This window comes from Zonotrichia albicollis, chromosome 1 (assembly GCF_047830755.1).
Source record: "Zonotrichia albicollis isolate bZonAlb1 chromosome 1, bZonAlb1.hap1, whole genome shotgun sequence".
NCBI classification, from domain to species: domain Eukaryota; kingdom Metazoa; phylum Chordata; class Aves; order Passeriformes; family Passerellidae; genus Zonotrichia; species Zonotrichia albicollis.
In genome coordinates this window covers 146,735,412-146,758,761 of record NC_133819.1, presented here as the reverse complement: position 1 = coordinate 146,758,761, position 23,350 = coordinate 146,735,412, and the positions used below count along the sequence as shown (strand labels likewise).

At 38.7% G+C, this 23,350-nt stretch overlaps 1 protein-coding gene across 1 annotated transcript in view; it reads right to left on the bottom strand.

Annotated features, from left to right (window-relative positions):
• Window positions 1-23,350, bottom strand: part of TG (thyroglobulin) — a 152,098-nt gene that overhangs the window by 74,398 nt on the left and 54,350 nt on the right. Inside the window, exons 29-38 of the mRNA XM_026790985.2 lie at window positions 23,101-23,181; window positions 20,698-20,835; window positions 19,396-19,572; window positions 18,321-18,432; window positions 17,756-17,835; window positions 16,105-16,248; window positions 13,361-13,426; window positions 4,606-4,740; window positions 3,576-3,740; window positions 2,195-2,417 (exon numbers count right to left, since the gene is read on the bottom strand). Of these exons, the coding sequence (XP_026646786.2) occupies window positions 2,195-2,417; window positions 3,576-3,740; window positions 4,606-4,740; window positions 13,361-13,426; window positions 16,105-16,248; window positions 17,756-17,835; window positions 18,321-18,432; window positions 19,396-19,572; window positions 20,698-20,835; window positions 23,101-23,181 (1,321 nt within the window). The remainder of the gene's footprint in view (window positions 1-2,194; window positions 2,418-3,575; window positions 3,741-4,605; window positions 4,741-13,360; window positions 13,427-16,104; window positions 16,249-17,755; window positions 17,836-18,320; window positions 18,433-19,395; window positions 19,573-20,697; window positions 20,836-23,100; window positions 23,182-23,350) is intronic.

Here is a 23,350-nt window from a genome sequence, read left to right as displayed (position 1 = left end):
ACTACAGTGAAAAGGACCAGACTTAATGGAATTCTACTATTTTTTTTTCCATAAGGGGAACATTCATCTAGTATGGTGATGTCACTCAACAACTTTCACACAGACATAGTGGAGCACATCATCTCCAAAACAAAAATCTGCTGAAGCCACTTTGGGCAGAAAAAATACAAATTTCCATACAATTTCCAATACAAATGTAATACCTATTTTCCTGCCAGGAAAATAGGCATTACATCATTAATCATGCAGCTTTCCACAGGGCAGCAGGGATCATCACCTGTGATCAAGGCTTCTCTTCTCCAGCTCCCAGGAGAAAGACTGCCACCTGCTGAAGCATTGGAGACTCCAATAGCTGGCTGGTGTTTTTGGTTGGGCTGGGTTGATTTGGGTTGGTTTTTCAAGTTTTTTAAATCTTTTATCAAGTCCAAGCTGATAAATAAATATTTCTATTCCATCAGTAATGGCACTATGCTAATGTGAATTTCTTGTGTACAAATATTTAGCATCAAAACAGAATATATAGAATCCTAAAAAATCACCAGTTTCTATACACAAAGTGAGGCCTCTCCAATTCCCCAAGTGTTAACTCAAATAACTGCCTTTTTAACTTTAAATTAATAGTATAAGATAATGGCCAAATTCTTCATTGGACTAAGCAAGCACTGTGGATTCAAAAGAGAGGAACAGATTGACAAAGGTCCCCAAATTGTTTTGAAAATCTCAGCCAGGTTGCTCATTGAAACCCTGGGTCTTCAAGGGGAGATCACAGAGGCAGGTGGGTCTAACTAAGCCCTACAAGACACCAAGAGCTGGTGCTGTGTGTGCTAAAATAACAGCTGGGGAACCGAAAGTCACCTCCCACCAGATCCCTGCAATGTACTCAAGGCTGTGGCTTCACACCTCCACAGCTCAGGTGCATCCTGAAGGATGGGATAACCAAAGGCCAAATACACTTTCAATTCCCCAAGTATTTTGCCTTTTAATAGGTTTTGGACAGAAGAGATTGATTTTCTGGGCCCCTCAGTCTGATCTCTTGGACACTACCAGGCAGCGAATTTCTATATGAGACCCACAGCTTCTGGTTACAGCAGTGTTGAAGTGCCCTTCTTGGACTAAATGTGTAAGAATGTATGGCTCAGCAGGAGCAAAACTGTTTGCATAAATATAATAAATACCTGTATAAATACTATTCAGAATGGAAATGGGCTGACAGCAGATAGTTGGTGGGGAGTTATGCAGAGATTCAACAGAGGAATTAGACTTTTCTCTTGAGGTGCTTGCATGCTTTAACATAAAGATGGAGAAATTATTCTCTTTGCTAATCAAAGTTTCTATCTGTACTCTGTAGATTGCTTTGCAAGAAAGGACATAAATATTGTTGCCATCACTCCAGCAGCTTTCCCAGCCCTGGCTGGACCAGCACTCCTGCATGTGGGAATCCATAAAATCAGAGGTTTTGGGAAAGCTGCAAAAGGCAGGCCTCAGAGACAGCAGAACTGTGATTAGAGCTAAGCAGTAGCCATAGGATTGGTCACCAGAAAAATTATGTAAGAAGTAGAAAAGTAAGGACAAATAGAGCAATGGTGTGTGTATTAATGCTTTTCTAGAGTAACTCCCTAAACTGCAGGAAAGTTATCTAGCAAGACATAAGGAAGTTCTAAGCTTAATACTGGAGCTAGAACCATTATTGTGTGCCTAGAACTCATCCTCAGAAACCCTGCCTCATTTTAAAAAGCTTAAGACTGAAAAATGTTCTTTCAAAAAACCCACACTTTACATAAACAGCACAAAATTAGCACCAGCTGTAAAGAGAGCAGGGCTGAGGCTCACAGGCAGTGTCCCCTACACACCTACAAAACCCACTCTTGCTGAAATGCTGGTTATTAAATTTATTTAATAATAATAGTTTATTTAAATTTCTAATAATCTGTGCATTGTGTTTTAAGGTTTACAAGCAGGTATTGTGTTTGAAACAAGCATTGTTTTAACTGAAGGTATGTGTGATTATAGTGATTGGATGGATGAATTAGATCAATATGCTTTTGCTTTGTGTGATTGGTCAAAAACCTTTTAAAGTGAGTTGTAACATTAAGTTCTCGCTCTGCTGCCTGGGATGTGAGCTGGTGGTACCTTCTCACTGTCACAGCCATGCAATGAGGCTGATGCTGGACAAGAAGTGCTCAGGGTTCCTCACCGGGGCTCGGAGGCGTTCCAGGGCTCTGGCCAGGCCGGCGGCTCCGGGGCTCTGAAGCGCCGCTCGCCCAGGGGAGGGGCAGCGTAGGGGATGCCCAGGAACTGCCTGATGCTCCTCCATCCTGAGCCCACCTGGATCACCTGGGACTTGCCCAGCAGGTACCCCTGGGACGGGATGTACACTCTCGGGGTGGAATCCGATTCAGAAATGGGCTGGAATAAATCTGTCAGAGGGTGAGCAGAGGAAAAATAATTTGTTTTTTCAAGTTAGGATGATTTCAGAAATGAAAATTAGTCCCATTTCCCATAGTTTTAAACTCTTGCATTTAAAACTCTTGTAAATCTGTTATGTTAAAAATTCTCTTCTTTAAATGAAATACAGATAAATTTACTGTTTACTGTTACTGTTTTCCTATAAAACAGTTCATTAAAACACAGTGAAGTGATACCTCCCGCTATTTTTCTCCTAAAACAATGTATTGGATAGACAGGAACAAAATTCAAAGTTATGGGACTAAAACCAAACCTGTAATGAACAATAAACACAAGTCTACTTTTGTGTCTCAGTTTGTGATTATGTTTTACTTGGCAACGATAAACTGCTTTTTCTCTCGTTGAGTTTCAGCCTTGAAAGTTCTCATTGACTTCACAGAATTTTAGTGAAAAGGAAAATTTTGTTCCTTTCCCACTTATTGTTGCCTGGGTTCTAATTACCTTTAATAAATAAAATAACCAGCATTACATAAAAAGAAAGCAGTCTCTTTAAAAATCAAGGAAAATAAACCCAACAAAACTTACACTTTCAAACAAGTATGTAACCAAACAACAGAATTTTTACTTATCTACACTGTCTACACAACTTCTTTTTCTCTCTTAAATATTTTTCACTTATTTAAAATATTATTTCATCCTGTTTAGGGAGCAGGGATATCTGTTTGGTTTTCTTGTTTTCTCTAGAGATTGTCCTTAATACTTCCAATTGAGAGTGGCTTTTCAACACTCCTTGTGTTATTCACCAGGCTTAAAAGGAAGAGCATATCAAAGCATCTTCTGCAGATGAAAAGCTAAGAGTTGGACTTGCATTACTGTTGTTGTTTGGCTTCACTACTCTGCACTTTCAAAACATCTTTCATAAACAAGACTTCCTCTGTTATGCCTGCTTCAGCACCAGAGGGTAACACTATGATTTCATGCATTTTTAAAACAATATTTGGGGACATTTTTCCCATTCCCTTGGCTATAACTCCTCTGAAACAGCCAGGGACAAGTGTCTAGGAGACATCCATGGTGTTTTATGAGGTGAGGAATTCCTCAGTCCTCCATTCACAAGAATTGAGCCCCACAGTTGAGGTCCTTTCTTCACAGTTCTGACCTGTCCTTACCTTGTCTCCTGTAGATGTAGGTGGCAGGTTCTTTGATTACAACCCAGCAGCTGTGCCCTTGCAGGCCATGGGCACACATCTGAGTATCAGGGTAGAACATGCACCTTATGGCTGAAGGCTGGATCTCCAGTGTAACCACTGAACATGAGTGGTTCTTTGAACAAGCTGTGAGGTGAAACATGAAGAAAAAGAGCAGGTCAAAAATGTGTTCTCACATTTTGCATGACAGTTTTACACTGTTCCTAAAAGAAAGGCTTGACAACAGGGGAAGCAACAAGGATATGATGTAATTCAGAGTAATGGGACATAAATGTTCCCAAACGCCCAGAACATTCTCCAAAATAGCCAAATGACAGAAGGTTGTATTGGCTTTAAAAAGGAATAATGCAGCAAAAGAATTAAAACTAGGTTTCAGAAAGAGAAAAACATCATGTAGTAAAGTGCTGATAACCTCATCTGAACTCTAACAGTCCCCAGTGAGTAAGTGGGAACTTCCCCTTATTTCTACCACTCTCTGGCACTGAGGATTTCCCAGTCATGTGAAATTAAAGAACTCTTCTGTCTGGTCAGGCTGTAGAATAAAGCAATTCTCTTTGCTGTCACTACAGCTCAATCCCTGCTTGCTCCTAGCCCTCAGTTAACCCCTCCTCTCACACCCCTGCCACAGGTTGCTTCAGGGGTTGGCAGGTGGGGTTAGCAAATGGCAGTGGTTCTATGGAAACACAAGACATGATTGCTTTAATTATTGCTGTAATATTCTCCCAGCTGTACAATGCCTGGAGAAGTAAGAGATCTCTGTGCCCAAGAGGTGTCAAAATTACCTAATTTGCTGTATTATATTACAGCATTTATATCTATTGCATCTATCTCTAAACTACTTCAGACCCCCTCTCTCAGACTAGGAAACACTGGGATAGTCTTTAAAGACAAGTAAAATCAGTGAATCCATGTCAGAAGTGGGAAAGCTGTTCTTGATTTTCAGGCTCACAAGTCAGTATTTTCTGTGAGGTTGTGAATGACCATTTCTTACCAGATAAGCAAAAATCTCTGGCAGTGGAGAAGTCATTAGATATATCTCTGCTAACATCCACAACTTCAAAGTGGGAGATGGATGAATCCAGGAGAACAGATGACATATTTAAGGGTTGCCATGCATCCATATACTCTGAAAAATGAACCATAAAAGAATAATATGACTAGAAGGAGAAGTAAAAATTTCGGAGGAACCTAATAAAGAGTTAAAAGCATTGGGGAGTTCCTCAATGTACAAGTGTCATTTTCCTTTGCATCAACTGAGAATAAATTACATATTTAAAGGCCTTTAATTGGCTTGAAGGTCCAATCCCATGTTCAGAGGTCAGATATTAACTGGTTTACAAAGGTAAACAAGGTTTAGTAAAGTAAGGTTAAAAGGTTTAGCAAAGAAACAGGCAAATCCAGAGCAGCTTTATCCAGTTTTGAAGTTAAATTCAACTGATTTAAACAAAAGGTTTCTGAACAGCTGTAATTACATTACAACAGGAAGAAGTCCAAAAAATAGAGAAAAATTGAGGAAACATACTGGTTTAAGTTTATTGTGCTTCAAAAATTATGAAGAAGACAAAAAAAAAAAGAAAAGCTAGTTTTAAATTTACCATGACAATAACAATTTCTATCTTAAAAAAGTGCTTTTTATCTTAAAGCAATTAATATACACAAATACATGTATATGTGTAAATATAATCATGTGTATTACATATATGTATATTCCCATATATACATTTAACATCCATGCACTTGTGTGAGCCTGCAAATACACACACACATGCACTAAGCCTGGTGTTCCTCAAGGACTGTCCTTCTGTCTCAAACTATATTTTAAAAAATACCACAAACATTCTTTTCTCATACACAAACAGATAAAAATATCTGAGAACTCTTAATTTTGCACACAGAAGACAAAACAGAAGGTTTGGGACAGAATGGGCCTTTAATTATTTTAGTTCCTTTCAGAAGTTCAATATGTTTTAAAAGCAAAAGGTCCTGCCTGCTGTGGCCACTGAGTCCTAAACAGCAGGTTGGCGTTGCTCTCTCCATGTAATTGTAGGGTGAGGAGAGAGCAGAGTCAGCTGCTCCTTTGCTATTCCTGGTGAGCAGATCTTGCCCTTGAGTTCATTCACCCACACAGACACAAAAGTCATGACCTGTCATTTCATTAAACATTTCTTTTATTCTACTGAGAAATCAGTGACTGGCAAAGATGGCCAAAGCTTCCCCCTCTCAGAAAGACAGTTTGACCACAGCTCTCAGCATGAATGAAGGTTAATGTGGTGTTGCACTGTGTCATGTTAACACCACAACCTTCCTGGAGTCACAGAGAGGCAAAGTCATCACCAGTGCTACAGATCAGGGGGGATCTGAATTAGCCAGGAGCGGTGACCCTGCAGCCACAGCTTCGCTTGTGTGACAGACTCATTGCACTGGATTTTTTTTCTTCCCTTTGAGGACTGAATACTCAATTATTTTACAGGAACAGTGATTTTAGTCATGTGGAAATTACTATTTTCTCTATTGTCAATGGTTTCTCTTTTTAAAAACATCCAGTATGAGCTGTTGCATAACCTATGTTAGAAAACTTCAGCCTCTACATTTAGAGTGACAGTTTGTGGCACTTGTTTAGAAAGATGCTTAAAAATACACATCAATTTTAAGTGATGGAGAATTAACCATTACATCCTTTGAAGAGATTTTCTGCCTGCAGTACTAGGTCCCCCCAGGTCTTTCTTTTCCAGACTGAATCTTACAAATTTATGCTTTCAGTTTGTGTTGTGTTTGTTTTTTCTGAGGAACAAGAAGAGATTTCTTTTATCAATATGACTCAGGGTTTGTTTTTACAAGAGCAACGTTGCCATCCTGTGCTGTCCACAGTACCAGCAGCTGAGGTCCTGCCACAGGAACAAGCAAAATCTCTCTAGGTTCAAACACAAAGCTTCAAATTACCAGCTGTGGTTCTTTCAAAAGAGAGCCTTGTCTGGATTCCACTGTGACACAGAAAGTCTGGGTGCACCAGTGGTTTTGGAAGATATTTCCCCAGAGTCTCTTCCCTGACTCACCAAGTGACCTGGGGCAAGTCTCACCGTCCTCATTTGCCTCCATTTCCCACAGGCCAAACTTTCAGAGGAGTCTTTGCTCTCTCAGGAAGGAAATTCAAAATTAATCCACAAAAACAAAATAAACTATTTGGATTTTCACCTCTGGATTTGGATTTACACTTGAATTTTTTCTCCTATACCTAATTTCACAAGCTAAACTTTCTACTTCTGCATTAGAAATTTCTTTTGTCTCTTTGTGTGGGATAGAGTCAAGTCCATATCTTTTATATACATATGAGGCACACTTGTCACTTTGTAGTCCATGCTAGGTATGGAAGAGAGACCACTCATGATGCAAACATCCACAGCTCATACATTCCTACCTAAACTGATTACTCATTGCCCCAAATCAGAAGTGCCCCTTTCCACCTCCCACATGTGAAGTTCTTTGTGTTTGGTTTGGGGTCCAGATTGTTTTGTTTTGTTTTTTTTCATCCTCCATCCTGGACAAAGCATTCACAATCTCAGGTCAGATTTAAATGCTGAGACTCACAGTTTTTTCTTTTCCCCTTTATCTGCCCAGCTGACCCAAGATGCAGAGAGACACAGAAACATTAATGCTTATTGTAACAACAGGCAAAACTCTTTAACCCAGAGCTAAGGAGAGGTAAAACCAGAGAGAACTGTTAACTCTTGTATCTGAGTATAAAACCTCAGTCTCCTTACTTTCAAAGGATAACAGTAATCCAATGGTTTTAGGAGCCACTTATCTTTGGTGCAAATCCAAGTGAAAGTAATGGACCTCTCACTATTCCTAAACACATTCCTATTCTTAACCCTAACAATCGTCTCCACTCCCATCCTATTTCCACTTCTATCCAACAACCTCAAGAAGAGCTGTGCATGGCACCACTGTGGACACTGACAGCCAGCAGTGCACTGCTAAAGAGATTTTGGATATTGGTTCTTCCCTTCTCCTGAAAGCAGATTTAGCAACACCCACAGCCACAACACCCACTTCATTCTGTGAGAAAAACACAACTTTCCATGGCTGATCTCAACTTGTCTCATGCAGAAACTGCTCTCACCAGGCAGAGCTGCAGCCTGGCCCTGTGCTCCTGGCAATGTACAGTGCACCTGATGGGCTGGAAGGCATTTCTGGTTTATAAATAGGTTAAGAGCTGACCTTCCAACCCACATTTTGGCAAAGGCTTTCATTGGATAATTACAGCTCTCTGAATCCAGCCATCCCTGTAACTCTTACTTCAAAATTATAGATGTCCCATATAGAGAGCCTCTCTCTTCCAGATGTTCTTGTTTGGGTAGGCAAGGTTTAAGATTGGATTTGGAAAAATGCTCACACTGGCCTTACTTTGCTCCCACTGCAGTCACAAGAGCACAAGACCGGAATAGATTTCCTGGCAAAGAGGTTATAAAATCCTTGCCATAAAGTCAACAAAAGTTTCATCACTAACTTCAGTGGAAGAAAAGAGGCATCAATTATGAGTTTGCTGCAAAATTTAACACTTGATCTAAGGAGACAGAGATACAGAAGATTACTAAAATAACAAGTTAAATTTAAAAGAAAACTTATGAAGTTGAGGAGGTCAATATGAGGTTAAGGAGGTACATAAATCAGACCTCTGGGTTCAGTATGCCTGATTTATGTTTGAAAAACAAATTATGATCTTAATTCTGAAATTTGTGAGCCATATTTAATACCCCTGACTCAAAACCAAAACTTGCTTACAGACTGAACTCAGTGCTTTATACTCCTGGTTTTCAGAGGTTTTTTTAATAGCTTGCTAACCTGTCTGTATACCAACAATCTTCAAAGCCAGCAAATCATCAACTCAGAGTGGACCTGCAGAAAATATACTCTTTCTAAAATAGAACTACTTCTTGTTTTTGTTGATCCATTGAGATTTGTATAATTCAAAATGAATTATTTTCTTTAAACTGCCGCATAATAACTGTAATCACACCTCAGACAAGTCTCAAAAATAACAACTGTGCATTTATGGCCTTTAGTAGGGAGCAATCTTGCTGTGTTCCTGTTAAATACAAGCTTTCTGTCTCCTTTAGGGGTGCCAATTATAGCAAATGATATAGTAAAGGTATTAAAAATGTACTAGGTATTTATCCAGGTTTAAAATAAACAGTTTTCAAAAGGCTAAAATTTTCATATTTACAAACAATAAAAATCAAACTAAAGACCAAAGATAGAATAATGCCATGTCAGGGATCAAATTTGCTGTGTGGGAGCATGGTAAATCAGTTCCCAAAAACAGACAAAATAAGGTTTTGTTTCACATTAAGGATGTTTCTGACAAATACTCTACATTATGGGAAAACAGGAAGATAAATGATGCTATTAATCACCAAAATCAGCTACACCAGCACTTGTACTGCTATCAGCATCTCTCTTGAGAATGGAAATACCCCATGGGCAGACTTAGCCCAATGGGAAATTTACTCCCATGTTGGAATATGCTGTAGCCACTGCTCTGCTCAGTCCTGCCTCAAGGGAAGGACTATAAATCACTGGGGGATCATAGGAGGCAGCAACAGGAAGGGCCTGAGATCATTGCATCCACATGCCTGGGTGGTTTCTCTGTCAATTATTTGATTTGCATGGAGTGGGAACAGAGACCACATGATCTTTGTGTACTCCACAGGGCCATGCAGGAGCCTGTAAGGGCCACTGCCTCCCAACAGCTGCCAAATCTAAGATAGATTGGTATGCTCTATTCAAAACTGAAGAAAAAAATCATTGAAGTTTAGATAATTACTGTATTCAATTAATAAATCTCATTTAAAAAGTCATAAGTCACCAAGGTTGCTCCTCCCACATACACAGGAGTGTTTTCAGGCTCTCCAGTGTGCTCTAAGCACAAGTGTTCCTTCTAGAAATTCAGGTAATACGTCTCATGGATTGTTTTGCTTCTTTCACACTAATTTGCAAACACATAAAAATTTCCAAAACTCAAACCCTTGTGCATAACCTGCTTGAACAATAGCATTGCATGTTTAGAAAATAACAACAAAAAACATATAATTAAAAACCCCATTTTCTTATCTCTCCCAGCTTACAGCTGGCTGCAGGAAGTTCCATCTCAAACCTAATTATGAGACTTGGCTGCTTTCTCTTTATAAGACAGTCCAAGATGTTCACACAACTGAGCAGAGCTGTTTAAATACCAGCCTAAGTAAACCAAGACTGCAGGATGACATATGAGCATTTTCAGCATGGGCAGTCTTAAAATAACATCTGTTCTCCCATTGCTAAAGGTCACAGATTGTACCTGAAACTCCCCACAGATGGTTCCATGCTCAGTGTCATCACAGCACATGAACTTCTACAGGGGAAAAAATGCTCCAAACCTAACAAGCTGGACTTTCCCAGTCAGCTCAGGCTATCAATTTTTCAAGCATCACTCGTGAGATCACAGAAACTGTGTGGAAATCACAACAGACCAGCAGAAGCCTGCTCTGCTCCATGCAAAAGATGCATAGAAGAAAATGGAAGTGTTCATTCAGTTAAAGATTAAAACCATGCACTGAGATAAACACACTACAGCCTGGAGATGAGATGACTTGGAGAGTTCAGGCTTGCAGCACAAAGGCTTTTGCAAAACTTGCTGAGGCAACAAAAATCAATGAGAATTCAGGTGAAAGCCATTGTGCACTTCATCTCCCTCCTGCTAGAGATCAGTGGGCTACCGGCACTACAGAGCACTAATTCCCTTTTTCCAAAGGCTAATGAATGTTAGAAACATAGGGTTGTTTGTAGGGGCAATAATTTGGGAAAAGCCCACTGGAGCCTCAGGCTTTTGAGAGAAATCACAGGGCTGCAATGGGCTGCTGGATGAACATTCTGGTACAAGACAAAGAACAGGAAGAACCCTGACCCTCTCCTTTTGCTGGGTCTCTCCCAGGATTGGCCTTACATAGGGAAGGGACTTTTCTTGCATCTCCCTAGTGGCTGCAGGCTGCTCTAGGAAAAGACATGAAAAGAAGTTGCTCCTGAAAATTATTTTTGTCATTGCAGATTCTAGACATTTTATGGCGATTACTGTTGAGGAACTTCCTCAAAAGCCCAGACCAGGGAACAGAAAGAAAATATATATCCCCTCATCACCTTCAAAGGTACTTGAGAGTGGCCTCAGAATGACATTAACCAGCTCCCTCTGCAATCCTGGATTTGTATGTCCATCTTGGTCCCTGACCTGATCCTCCTTTTCAAAGGCTAAAATTTCCTTGCTGCAATCTTCCCCCTGGTCTGAATATCCTGAAGGCTGGACTTACCAGGAAAGACTGAGGTGAAAAGGCACCTTGTCCTTTCCCATCTCCTTTCTCATCCTGCCCCATTCAGCAGCCCCATATTTTCCCTACCCTAACTTTTGCTATCCATGTACTTGTAAAAACTTGTTGAGATCTTTCTGTTGTTTTATGGTCCTACAATGCCTCCATCCTCTCTGTTGAGAAGAACAATTAGTAAAACAGGCAAAGCATCTTCTTCCCACCAGGCTGAAAATAAGTCTGCTTGTCTGGGTTTCTTTAAAGCACATTGGGGCTGCAAACACCACAGATTTTGAAAGGAGCAGCATTGTAACTGCAAATGGGAGGAAGCAAAGCGCTGGGCACCCTGTCCTGAGCATTGCAAACTGGCTGATGCAGAAATGACGCAGTCAGGGCATTAACTTTCAATGAAATGTAAGCCTTAATAGAGCTCCAGTTAACTCAGGCTCTAGATCGGACATAACATCAATTCACAATCTCACAGAACCTTCTGGCAAAGTACACAAATTTAAGTATTTTTCTGATCTTTTGATGAATAATTTCTATTTTTCATATGTATAGATACACTTACATTCACACACACACACATCTACTCATGGCAGTGCCCTTTAATCAGTGACATTTTCTCACATTCACCATCTGGCTACCACAGAGCAGACACGGTAATTTTTTATCCCCATGTACAAGCATTACCAAAATGTACAAAATTCAGTAAATGCTAGTAGCTTTTGTGTGATGCCCAGCTCTAAAACAATTTGTTTTCTGTAGCACATATTAATATAACATACAATCATAAATTGTTTGGAAACAATGTTTTTGAAAATTTTCTAAAACCTCTGACAACACAGCCCAGTTCATAATTTGACCAAAATAAGCAGTCTGGTACTTTTACTATCAAAATGAGGCAGAACAAGGACAGATGGTGTCCAGGTGCATTTTGATATCAGTGATATCAGGGGCCCAAAGTGTCCAGGAAATGGGTGCTAATTTGACTTCTAGCCTGGTTGTGTTCTGTAATTAAGTGATTTCTCCTACATACTATTAGTATTTCTCCTAAATACTAATACCCAGGACAACCACTCTAACCCCGAATCCTGCATCCCTGTGGGAAGCTCGGCTGGCTTGGGCTGCTTAGCCAGAGATACCCATAGTTGCTCTGCATTTGGAAACATGGCCTGGAAATGGATGTGTGTGATAGATCAGGGTTGTTACAAAGGATGAGCACCTCACTTGCTGAGGCTGCTGTTCTGGGCAGCCTTAGAGGCAAAAGCAAACAGCAGAAAGACCCAATTTCCTGATTTTCTTAAGTGCTGCTCAGGGCACTGTTTTCCTAGATTTAAGCAAGCAAGAAAAACATAAAAGGAAAATTACTACTAAGCTTCTCTCTGGGAGGAAGAAAGCTTCAGTAAAGTTGTTTTCCAAATCCCAGGGGAAAAATATTCAGCATCCTTGGCAAAGGAGTTGAATTGCCCAACCTGCAGGCCAGGCCTCCTCTACCACCTCCTCAAAGTGTTCCACACACAAATTATTTCTGCTTACCTACAAAGATAGGAGTTTTCCTTCTATTGCATTAAACTCATCATATAAAAATCACAAAGTTTTCTAAAAATAGACCAAACTTGATTATGACTTGTGGTTATGGATATGATGAAAACACAGATCATATAAATTCTGAACAGAGTATTGAAAATTCTTTGCAAATATCAACTCCCCTGCATGCTCAGTTGAATAAAGTTTAAAGAAAAACAGTTTCAATCAGATTAAATATTTGCTCAGATCAAAGGCAGAGATGGAAGTGACTTCTCAATTTCAGTATAACTGGAGGGTTAAATTGAGTTTTCTAATAAGCTATCAATTATTAGATAAGTCCATTCTCTTCCTTTCTGTTAGACACCGCATTTTTCAGCAATGCAGTGTATTTCTGGAAAGGACACTTCAGGGAAGCCTGCAGCTGCTGACAATTTGCATAGATTTTTAGGGGTCAGTAGACACAAAGCCCTGAAAGAGAGCAGCTAAGTTTCATTTACTAAGTAGATCCACCCACTTTTAAAATAACACATATGAGTGCCACCAGATTTATTGTATCTGGAAAGTGAAGCAACATCCACACTCATAAATAACTTTTTTCATCAGTCCTGACAAATATTTTGTCTCATGTGGTAGCAAGTGTGAAAAATTAGGTCAGCAGTGTGGACATGACAGGTCTTTCTTTTAAATGATACACAATTAATGAAAATGAGTAAACATCTAAATGAGTGACCTCATGGGGAACATTTTCATTATAGTGTGATTTTTCAGCAATATGAAAAAGATAGAGGATGGGGGGGGGTTTTACTGCTCTCTTTATTTTTTCTTTTTTGGTGGGGGGAGATGTTTGGTTTTGGTTTTTGTTCAATTCATAAATACACTTACCACTTTCTGGCCTGAAAGGTAAATTAACAGGTGGACACAGGTTGGGAATGGTGCTCTTCAAGTCAGCTAAAAGCAGAAAACAATATAAATAATAAATAAACATTAAAAACAATAATACTTCAAGGTTTAAAATGCAATGTTACTCAATATTTCCAGCATTACTTCTCAGACCTGGATGTTGAATCTTCTCCCCACAAACACCAAGAGTTTGGATGCAAGGCTGCTTTTCTATCTAATCCTTTTGAGCTTGTACATGAAACCAGATTTTCCTAAATTTTTGTATTTATAAACATTTCTACAAATGCTTTTTGAGGTGCAGTTATGAACAACTCATTTCAGTATTTCTGTGTTTTTTCTATGCCCCTCTCTGTATTTGTGTTTCTGCACCAGGAGAGAGACAAGATTCTCTCTGCTTCCAGCAAACTGGAATTTCTCAGAAATATGAATTATAAATAAAGCAGTTTTCTGCACAACACTTTCCAAATTGAAGTGCAAATAAGAATTCATCATACACAAAACTTCATATTCATTTCCATATAAAAAACTTCTCATTTGCCAATACTTCCCATAAATATTTTACAATCACAAATAATAAAAATGAAGCTTCCGCTGTGCATTCATATTTTGTAGAACACTTTGGCTAGTCAAACCAGTTACAAATCCTCCACTAAGACCATAATAAATGACCATCCCTACAGAAGATGATGACAGATCAGATTTTCTGTTAACTTCTTCCAGTATGTATTTCCCATGCACGTAACTGATAAATGTTTCTAAAAACTCAGAGGTTTTCCCATTCACAGCAGTGAAGGATTGGGAAAAGTCTTATCCAAAAAGTCTTTGAAATTCTGCTTTATGTTCCTTTTTGACTGAGCTGCAGCTCTGACTATACAAAATCAAATAGCTCATGAACAGGGCTGTGCAGCAGACAGATACACATCAACTTAGCCTGTTATGAAACACAGAGACAGAAGTGCCTTCCTCAAACCAAACTGTGGAATACAGCCACAGACCCTGCATCATGCTAATATCCCACTGCCTACAGTAAATCACTCCTTCAAATTTTACTCATTTTCCTTTTTAGACTCAGAACCTTTTTGTTCCTTTTCCTGGTTCTCAGGCCCTCAACACACAGCAGAACTGATACAAATTTTTGTCTGTAAATATCTCCATTTGCATAAACATCTGTGCCCTGCTGGGTGGTATGGTGGAAACACATCTGTAGCTCCCTCAATGCATAAGGAAATGTCACTGTCTCTCTTAACATTCCCTACTTTGCATACACCAGGGCTCCTCTTCATCATCTCTCTGTCTGGCACGTGAGAAACAGCCTTTATTTTCTGTTGGTTCTTTGCCAACAAGGGGAAAACAATTCCAGGTAACGGAAATGTATCAAAACCTTTGCTATTCTTGTTTGCTCCACCTTTCTTTGTTTCACTTTTAGCCCTGTCTGCATGTCAAGTCCCCCTGCCACCAGGATGCTGCCATTGCTTTATCAGGGTGTTTTTCCCTTCCTCTCAGTGCCAGACCCTCAGCCCACCCCTTCCCAGCTTCCAAAATACTTCCATGCTGCCTCTACCCTTTAACAAGGGCTGCCCTACAAGAGGACATGGATGGCTCTGTGGGCACAGCGACAGTGCAAGTCTTGAAAGGTCAAACTCAGTTTACATTTCTGACACTTAGAGTGTGAATAAAGGTTTTATTTATCAACACTGCAAAATACACTGTATTGACATAATATCTGTTCCATCTCTACACAGCTTTAACCGGATTATCCTTCTATCCCATTCCCTGGACAATAGACATCCATGCTTTTTGTCCCCCTCTCCTCTCAGCTATCAGCCCTTCTCTACTCTGCAAGAACTAAGGGTATAATCCAGTATAAAAGCAGAAAAAAGTATTCCTTATTCAAAAATTTTCCCTGATTTTGCCAACATCATCAGACCTGCCCCCATGGGGGCTCTCAGCTCAGGAGTTGTGTCTGTGTGACCAAGAAACAGGCTGTCCTCCCATAAAGGGAGACAAACTCAGATGGGCAATTGCTTTCCTTATTCTTTCAGTCATGCGAAATCAGAGCTTAAGAAAGTAGAACTAGACCTGCCCAAAAGGAGTGTGACAAATGGGAAGCCTATTTAAAGTTTTCAACACAGCAATGAAGCTTTTTTTTCTCCACAGAAAATAAAATCCATCTTCACTAGGAGTGGTTTTGATTCCTCCCCAGAAAACAACACAACACCTCATAACTGCTCTTCTGTTTAAACACCTGATGGCTTCTTGCTGCTTGAAAACACAAGTCTGCTTTGGAATTTGGTCTTGATCCTTTCTTTAACCAAAATAACCAGAATGGAATTTTAAATTCTGCAGCAAACCCAAACCTTTTGAGGTTATGCATCCACATGGATGGTAAAATCCTAAGCCCAGGAATGAGAAACAAAGAATGATTTCCTGATCAGGACTGCGCAGTGAGGTAAAATATATTTAAATTCTGACATTGGCTACAAGTTTCTGATAGAATGTAAGAAATTAAATTATGCATCTTTGATGTATTGCTATTCCTTTTCTATTAAAATGGACATCAAATTGCACTCTTCTTTCCTTTGCACGTACTTATTTGTCTTGTCTACTTGAGGTCCTTGCAAATGGGTCCTACAGCTGGAAGCTGGAATTTTCACACACTGAAGCCAAATAATAAACTTCAATGTGCAGAAATCCACTAGAAAGGTCATGTGTCCTGCATCACTTACCAGGCTTTTGATACCAGCCAAATGGGTGTATTTTGACTTCAGCATCTGGTGAAGTGCAGTTTGAAATGTGCCAAGCACTTCTTGTTTCCTCAGCACAGGTCTGGATTCCAAGGCTGTTCAGAGTCACACACACAGTCTTCCCACCTGCCAAGGATGCACGTGGTTATAGAAATAAGGAAGAAAATTTTCCTTTTCTAGACAGTGTTGTGAAGAAAAAGAACACAGCATGGCTCCACTGAGTGTTAAGTGAAATTCAACCAACTTAGAAATCAAAGGACGGAAATACCTGAAATGAGGCAAATGATTGAAACTAGTGCTGAAAAATCCCACTGAATTCATTGTGAGGGAAGGTGGGTACCAGCATTAAAATCCATTATAATCCAAATCACTGTGAATTTCCCTGAGCAAAGGTCACAACTCTGAGCAAGGAGCCCTTCCATGCTAATGCAGTCAAAAATCTGCATGTATTTTGAAACATGTTCCCTACTTACATAAAGATAAAAATTCTTTAAAAGCTCTAGTGTAAATAATTTTGTTCCTGAAAACTATGGAGGGTTTGAAACACAGTTTTATTGAAGATTTCAGCTCATGTTAAAATCACTATTGAAAGTTCTCTTGAATAAATGAGTGCCAAGACTGGATGTATGATGTGTCATAGATATTACATACTAATCAGATAAAATAAAAATGGTTCCATTTTGCATGTTGGGCACCTTAAATTTTTCTATTTATTTTAGAAGTACTTCAAGAAACTCAAAATCATATTCAGTTAAGACTTCAAATTTCACATGATCATATGGAGGCATGAAAACTATCAACTATTTTTTATTTGCACATTAATTCTTATCTAAAACACACTGGATTAATTTTATAGGCCATTCACTTTTGACCAAGTGAAAATTTTGTCTGCTCAACAACAAAAAAAAAAAAAAGGAATTAAAAATATGTATTTCTGAAGCGTTTCAAATTCCAAAATGCATTATAAAACCAGCCCATTTAATGACCTCAGGGAGAGCTGATTAGCACATGACTCCACCAAAACCAAAGTTACACATTTCAGTGGCCTAAATCTGAATTTGTAATAACATATTAAAATCCTTTTCAACGACTTTGAGCTCGGTGGTATCCAGTTTCAAACACCAGCTGAAGACTTTCTTCCTCAAGCAGAAGACTAAAATTTGGGAGCAGAGAAGATCAGACAACCAAGCAAGCAAAAAGGTTAAACTGCCCCAGAATATCCACAGACATTATGTGCTTGCATGCACCTAATTTCAGTAATACATAGGTTTCAGAGTCCTTTAGGCTTTAAAAAATGAAACAACATAAAAGGGGAAAAAATCAAGTAACAGTTGGAAAAGAAGCTGATGAATGAGAAAAAACTGGAGTTTTATCAGTTTGAATTTTATGCTGTTGGAATTGCAGCCTGTTAAGGACTCATTCTCATGATGTTTTTTTAATAATTTCTGAAATGTGGAACGTATCATTGGACTGAACGGCTAGATAGGGTTATGGTTACCCAAAAAGGTGCTGACAAGAGGTACATGAGATCTGAAAGGGCTTTTAAAGTGCATTTCAGAGCAAAAGAAGGGTAAAATCAAGATATTGAAGAAAGACTGAAATTATTTTAGAAACAAAAACAGGGGGGAAATACCTGTCAGCTGTGAGTCATTAAAAAAGCCAAATCCTGTGCAACAGGGATCAGCATCACACCAACGCTCACACTCAAAAAACCTGGGAAAGGAAAAACATTATCCATGAGAACTTGTAGAGATTGTGAACCTTTTACAATAAGGCTGCAGAACCAGCATACACACACACTTCCATACACTTTCTATATGTAGATGAATGTATGCTTGATTAGTATACTTATTAGACTTCATCTATTAATTTAGATAATTATTTTGATATCTGCCCTAAAAATATCAGCCTAAATTGATTTGGTATATCATTGGTAAGGGATTTAGCAGGCCAACTGGTAAATAGTAGCATTGTAAGTAACAATTATCATGTCTATAATTAATAATTATATAGATTATTATTTATAACTCAATTATAAATCTCCTTTAAATCATATGTTATCTTTTCTTCATTAAATACTCTCAAACAATGCAATTCTTGGATCAATACATCTGAATTCCTGTATCTGCATAACACAGCCTTGGAATTCCAGACATGGTTAAAATTCCAAGGAGAACAAAGGAACTTTCACGTCCTACCCATTTGAAACAGTTTTTCTGCTCATGTCAGTTTTACTCCTCACTGAGATTTCTGTTACTTTCCGGAATGGTACACGCGTGTAGAAGCTCTTCACAGAACTTTTAAGAGTCACTGGAAGGAAAAAGAAAAACAAAATTAGAATAATCCGTTTAACTTTGTTGTATACAAAAACTGGCCAAGTAATCAAATGGTAGGGGTCCAGTCTGTGCTTTTATGCTGAGCTCTCATTGATTAAAATATAGTTTCATGCTGTCACAGAAAATTCTGATTTTTAAGCCTGAAGATGAATAAAAAATGACTGAGTGAAGGCTCTGAAAGCTTAGCAAATTACATCACCAAGGAAAGACTTCGAGACAGGCGTTTTGTTGCTGAGACCTGTTGATGCTACTTCTTCCACAAGGCCTTAAACTGGGATACAGCTACAGACTGGAAGACTCCAGTGTGCTCATGCATTATTCAGCCCATGCTGCCCTTTGGGCTCCCCAGAATGACATGACTGAATAGCTCAGTTCAGTGGACCTTTACTTTTGTCACAGCAAAATTACATGTTCTTGTGAAAACACGCTTGTTTGTCCAGCTTTCTTTCATGTGCCCTATGAGAAAAACATTGAATTTCCCAAGTATCCAAAGAGCAAAGGTTAAAATTCACATCTATAGCTCTGCATTTGCTAAAAGATATTCAAAGCAAAATAAGAATTACACTCGGTGCTTTCAGTTTTTGCATTATTTAGCTACTGTAGAAATTTTAATGGTAGATTGTGACATTCCAATGACATTCCTATTTCACCCATATTATAAAAAGGGCTAAAACTAAAATACAAATTTGAGATCCACTTGTCCTCTCTGACTTGGGAATGGCTGATGTGGACAGAGTGAAATTTGTGGTTGATATCTTTCAATTCTGAACTGAAAATGAAAAACCATATCCCAGACAGCCTGACCTTCCCTTGCGCCATCACATCCCAAGACTCATTTATACATGCAGACTTTTTATCTCAGAACCCACAGCCAAAAACACTGGCTTGCATTCCCAGGGTTAGAGCAGACATTATACATCCAAATAGCAAAACTTGCCTATTTTATGGTACAGAGTCTGTGGCTGCCAGGGTAGCACAGTTGCACAGTTTCCTGGTATTTGGTTGATGCTGCTGTCACAAATCTGTGCCTCTGGATAGAGGGTACACACAAAGTATTTGTCTGTGGCACTTTGCAGATCTGCCATTCGACAGAACTCTTCCTCTTGGGCACAACCTGGGGAGCAAGGTCATGCACAGTTAGACACACAAGGGTTCCTTTCCCTCTCTGCTCCCCTTCATGTTTTCAGAGCAAAGCTATCCATCAGCAAACAACTAAAAGGGAGAATTTCAATATTATCCTACTAATCTGCAAATTAAATAATTTAATTAATGTAAAGTACAAGAGAAAGAGGGACACATTCTGGCCCCAGTGGCACTGAAAAGCAAGTTTACCTGAAGAGCACAGTAAAGGAGCTCCAGCACAGCTACTTGGAGAGATAAATTCCCCAGCTGTAACAAGCATTACTCCAGTGCATTGGTTCTCTATAATATTTTAATTCATAAAAATGTCTTTCTTTTTTAGTAAATCTGACATACAAATTGTATAATCATAAGAGAACTCTGCATCATTAGTGGTCTCTAACAAATAAAAAGGACAATAATGTCTACAATGTCTCAAGTTTTTACAAAAATATTTCTGAAGCATTCAAGCATCACACAAAATTAAACATAACTTTCTTAGAATCAACTATTCAAGACATTTGCTCACAGCAATTTGTTCTGAAGTTTATCCCAGGATAAGAGCACACCTTCAGAAAAGAACCAAAGCTGTCAAATCCATTTCTTAATTACCATGGCAATGGCTCCTATAACATGTGTACCAATGCTTAATTTTAAACAGGAATAGCTCTACTGACTTCTTACAGGGATCGTGCTCTGCTTAGTACTCTTAGTTCTGACTTCCTGGTAGAGCTAGAAACTCTTCTCCATTTACTGCATCAAAATATAATTTATCACTAACCCCAATTATCTGCATTTTACCTTCTTTTACCACTATTCCACCTCCTTATTTGGAGTGGTACACTTCAAGAACAGCAGGGCATTGCCAAAGCTGTACCTTTGACTTTTCTTGCCCATGACAGGGGCACCCTGATGGTGAATTATGGGCACCCTTTCTGCCACGGCAGGCAAAGACTGTAAGGAATAAACAAACATTGACAATTCCCATTAAAATTTTAGAAGTTGCCTACAAAAAATACCCCAAAGTCTAAAGCTTTTACTCAATATTATTGTAACACCTGTTAAAAGACTTCATTTAGTTATTATCCCCTGCAGAATAGCAGTACCCATGATGCCTTACGTGTGAGACACCACAGCAGAGCTTCCTCAGCTGAGGACTTCTGCCTGAAGATCAAATACTGCTGGTAAGGGAGGGAGTAGTTCTGGTCACTTTGTATCTGGCTGTTGTCCATTAGGTAGAAAAGATCCTTTGTGGAATCTGAGATACAAACAAACAAAGAATCCCACAAAAAATTAACTATCATCTGGAATTAATTAAATTTATTTATATATAAGATTCTGCATTTCTCAGTAAAATACAGCTGCAATCATTTTGTAGGGCCAGAATACACCAAAGCCTGCTTTTAATAACAGAATTGTCCACCCACAGTGACTCTCCTGTAGGCAGTGTCTCCTCACTGAGCTGCACTGTACAAAATAGCACTGCCAGACTGTTTCCAACACCCAAAAACTAGATGAGAATTCCTGCTCCTAGAAATTAGAGGGTTTGCTCTACTCTGTCATGTGACATAATATCCTAACAGTGAAGTATGAGGGTTCAGAGGATTTAAGTATGAGGATTCAAAGGATGTTTGTAATTCCTTAATTTATGTTTTGTTAATTCAAAATAGAGCAGTTCCCTTATATTCCCTTGAGAGTCTTTTACACCTCTCAGTCTTAGAAGTTTTCTTGACAAGCTTAATACCTATCTCAGTCATTTAAGCTCATTTCTCTGAATTTATGCTCCCACAGACCACATTAAATAACTTATTTCTGTCACCTGCTTGTGAACTTTAGACATGTATGCAGTGATTTATATCTCCTGAGCTCCCTCTGAAACAATCAATCACAGCTATTTTCTTGTTCCCAAATTCATCCCCTTAAATAAGGGTCCGGTATTAAAAGAAATGGACACTCTTTTTATAAGATCTTCACTGATCTCTTACAAATTTCTTCATAAATACTTTCTTATTTATCAAATATCATCAGCAGATCTCATCCCCAGTTCCAATTTGTCCAATTGTGGACACTGTATTACTTAAACTCACATGCAGTGAAATATTCAGACCATAATGAAAACAAGTGAAGACATGCTGATGATTCTGTCAGGTGCTGAAGCACCTACTGGCATGCTGAAAATGCACTGTAGCTTTGAATTTTCTATCAGAAACTAGAAAAAGAAACTAGAAAAGATATGTTACTTTGTGTTTTACAAATGATTATCAAGTGATAACAGCTCTGTAGACATTTTCACAGATGCATTCATGACTTCCTAGAAAAGGTAACCTATAATTCCTGTTACCCCTCAGGTCATAACTTCAACCTTCAGTTTCTCTTGAACAGCTGGTGCCCAGACTAAGATTTAGGGATGGAGGTAAAACTGCATTCCTTGCATAACTGCAGGTTTTAATGATATCATCAGCCCCAGCAAGGAAAATGGAGAACCCTGAGGGCTGCACTCATGCCTTGGCAGGTAAATGCAAGATAATTCAACCACCATAGTAAGTGCATTTTTTTTTCTCTTTCTTTTTAAATCTAGACTTTAAAATACCCCTAACTATATAGGAGCTCTGCTAGGTAAATGGGCATATTTAGTTTTTTTAATTAGTTTAGCTTACTCTCCTTTTAAATACCATGAGCAATTCACTTCCTTCTAGGATTTTGCACATATTAAATTATGTGCTCAGACACTCATCAAGGCACCTCAGCAAAGATTCTAATTCATTAAAAATGAATCAAGGTGCTCTCAGCAAACTCCACTGCTCACTTTCTCTTAGGATTATAGTGCTGAAGACCCCAGTGAACTCCAGTAACTTCCTACAAATTATTTTGGACCTATACATGACTTCATATAACAAAGAGCAAACCCTGGAATAACAAAGGAGCTAAGAGAACTTCACAGGTCCCTCACTGTCATCATGCATGGAAGAAACACTTGTGATTATGTTTCATCCTGGGTTTCTCTATGTCCTTCATTTACAATCATACTGTCAATAGCAGTAAAGATAGACAGGTATCCAGGCCAAGGATTTCATTCCCGGGCTTATGTGAAATTCTTTTTCTCAGTCAAATAGTATTTCCCATGACTCTTCAGCTCAGTAAATCTAAAAGAACAAGTTTCACACTGAACATTTTAACACCTTAATTTCCAGCCTATTCTGGCAAAGGTAAGAATCATAAAGCCAGGCCTACATGTTGAACATCTTTCTCAAAATCTGTATCAAGCATCCTGCTTCAGAGAAATCCTCTGGAATTTACAATACCTATACCATAATGAACACACATATATATATATATATATATATATATATATATATATATATATATATATATATATGTTTATTATATATATATATATGTTCATATATATATACACACACACACACACACATATATATAGCAATATATGATATTTTCTGGTTGAATTCTGCACCCTGTCCCTGCTCTCTTCTGTTGCCTGCTCTGTCTGCTATTGCTCTAATACCTGATAACACCAGATCATCCTTTGTCTCCAAAGCAGCAGCCTCACACAGAGAGGTTTTCATGCGGGTGGCCATATCAGAGTCTGGAATGAAACAGGAATCAAAGAGCAGAGTAATTCCCTTTATCTTTCTTTCACAAGACAAAATAATCCTCAGCTCCCAAAACTGAACAAATAAATAAAGTGCACCACCTAGGAAAATTCCTCTGGCAGTTCCTCCAAATGTTGAATCAAGAATGAGTAAACCCATCTC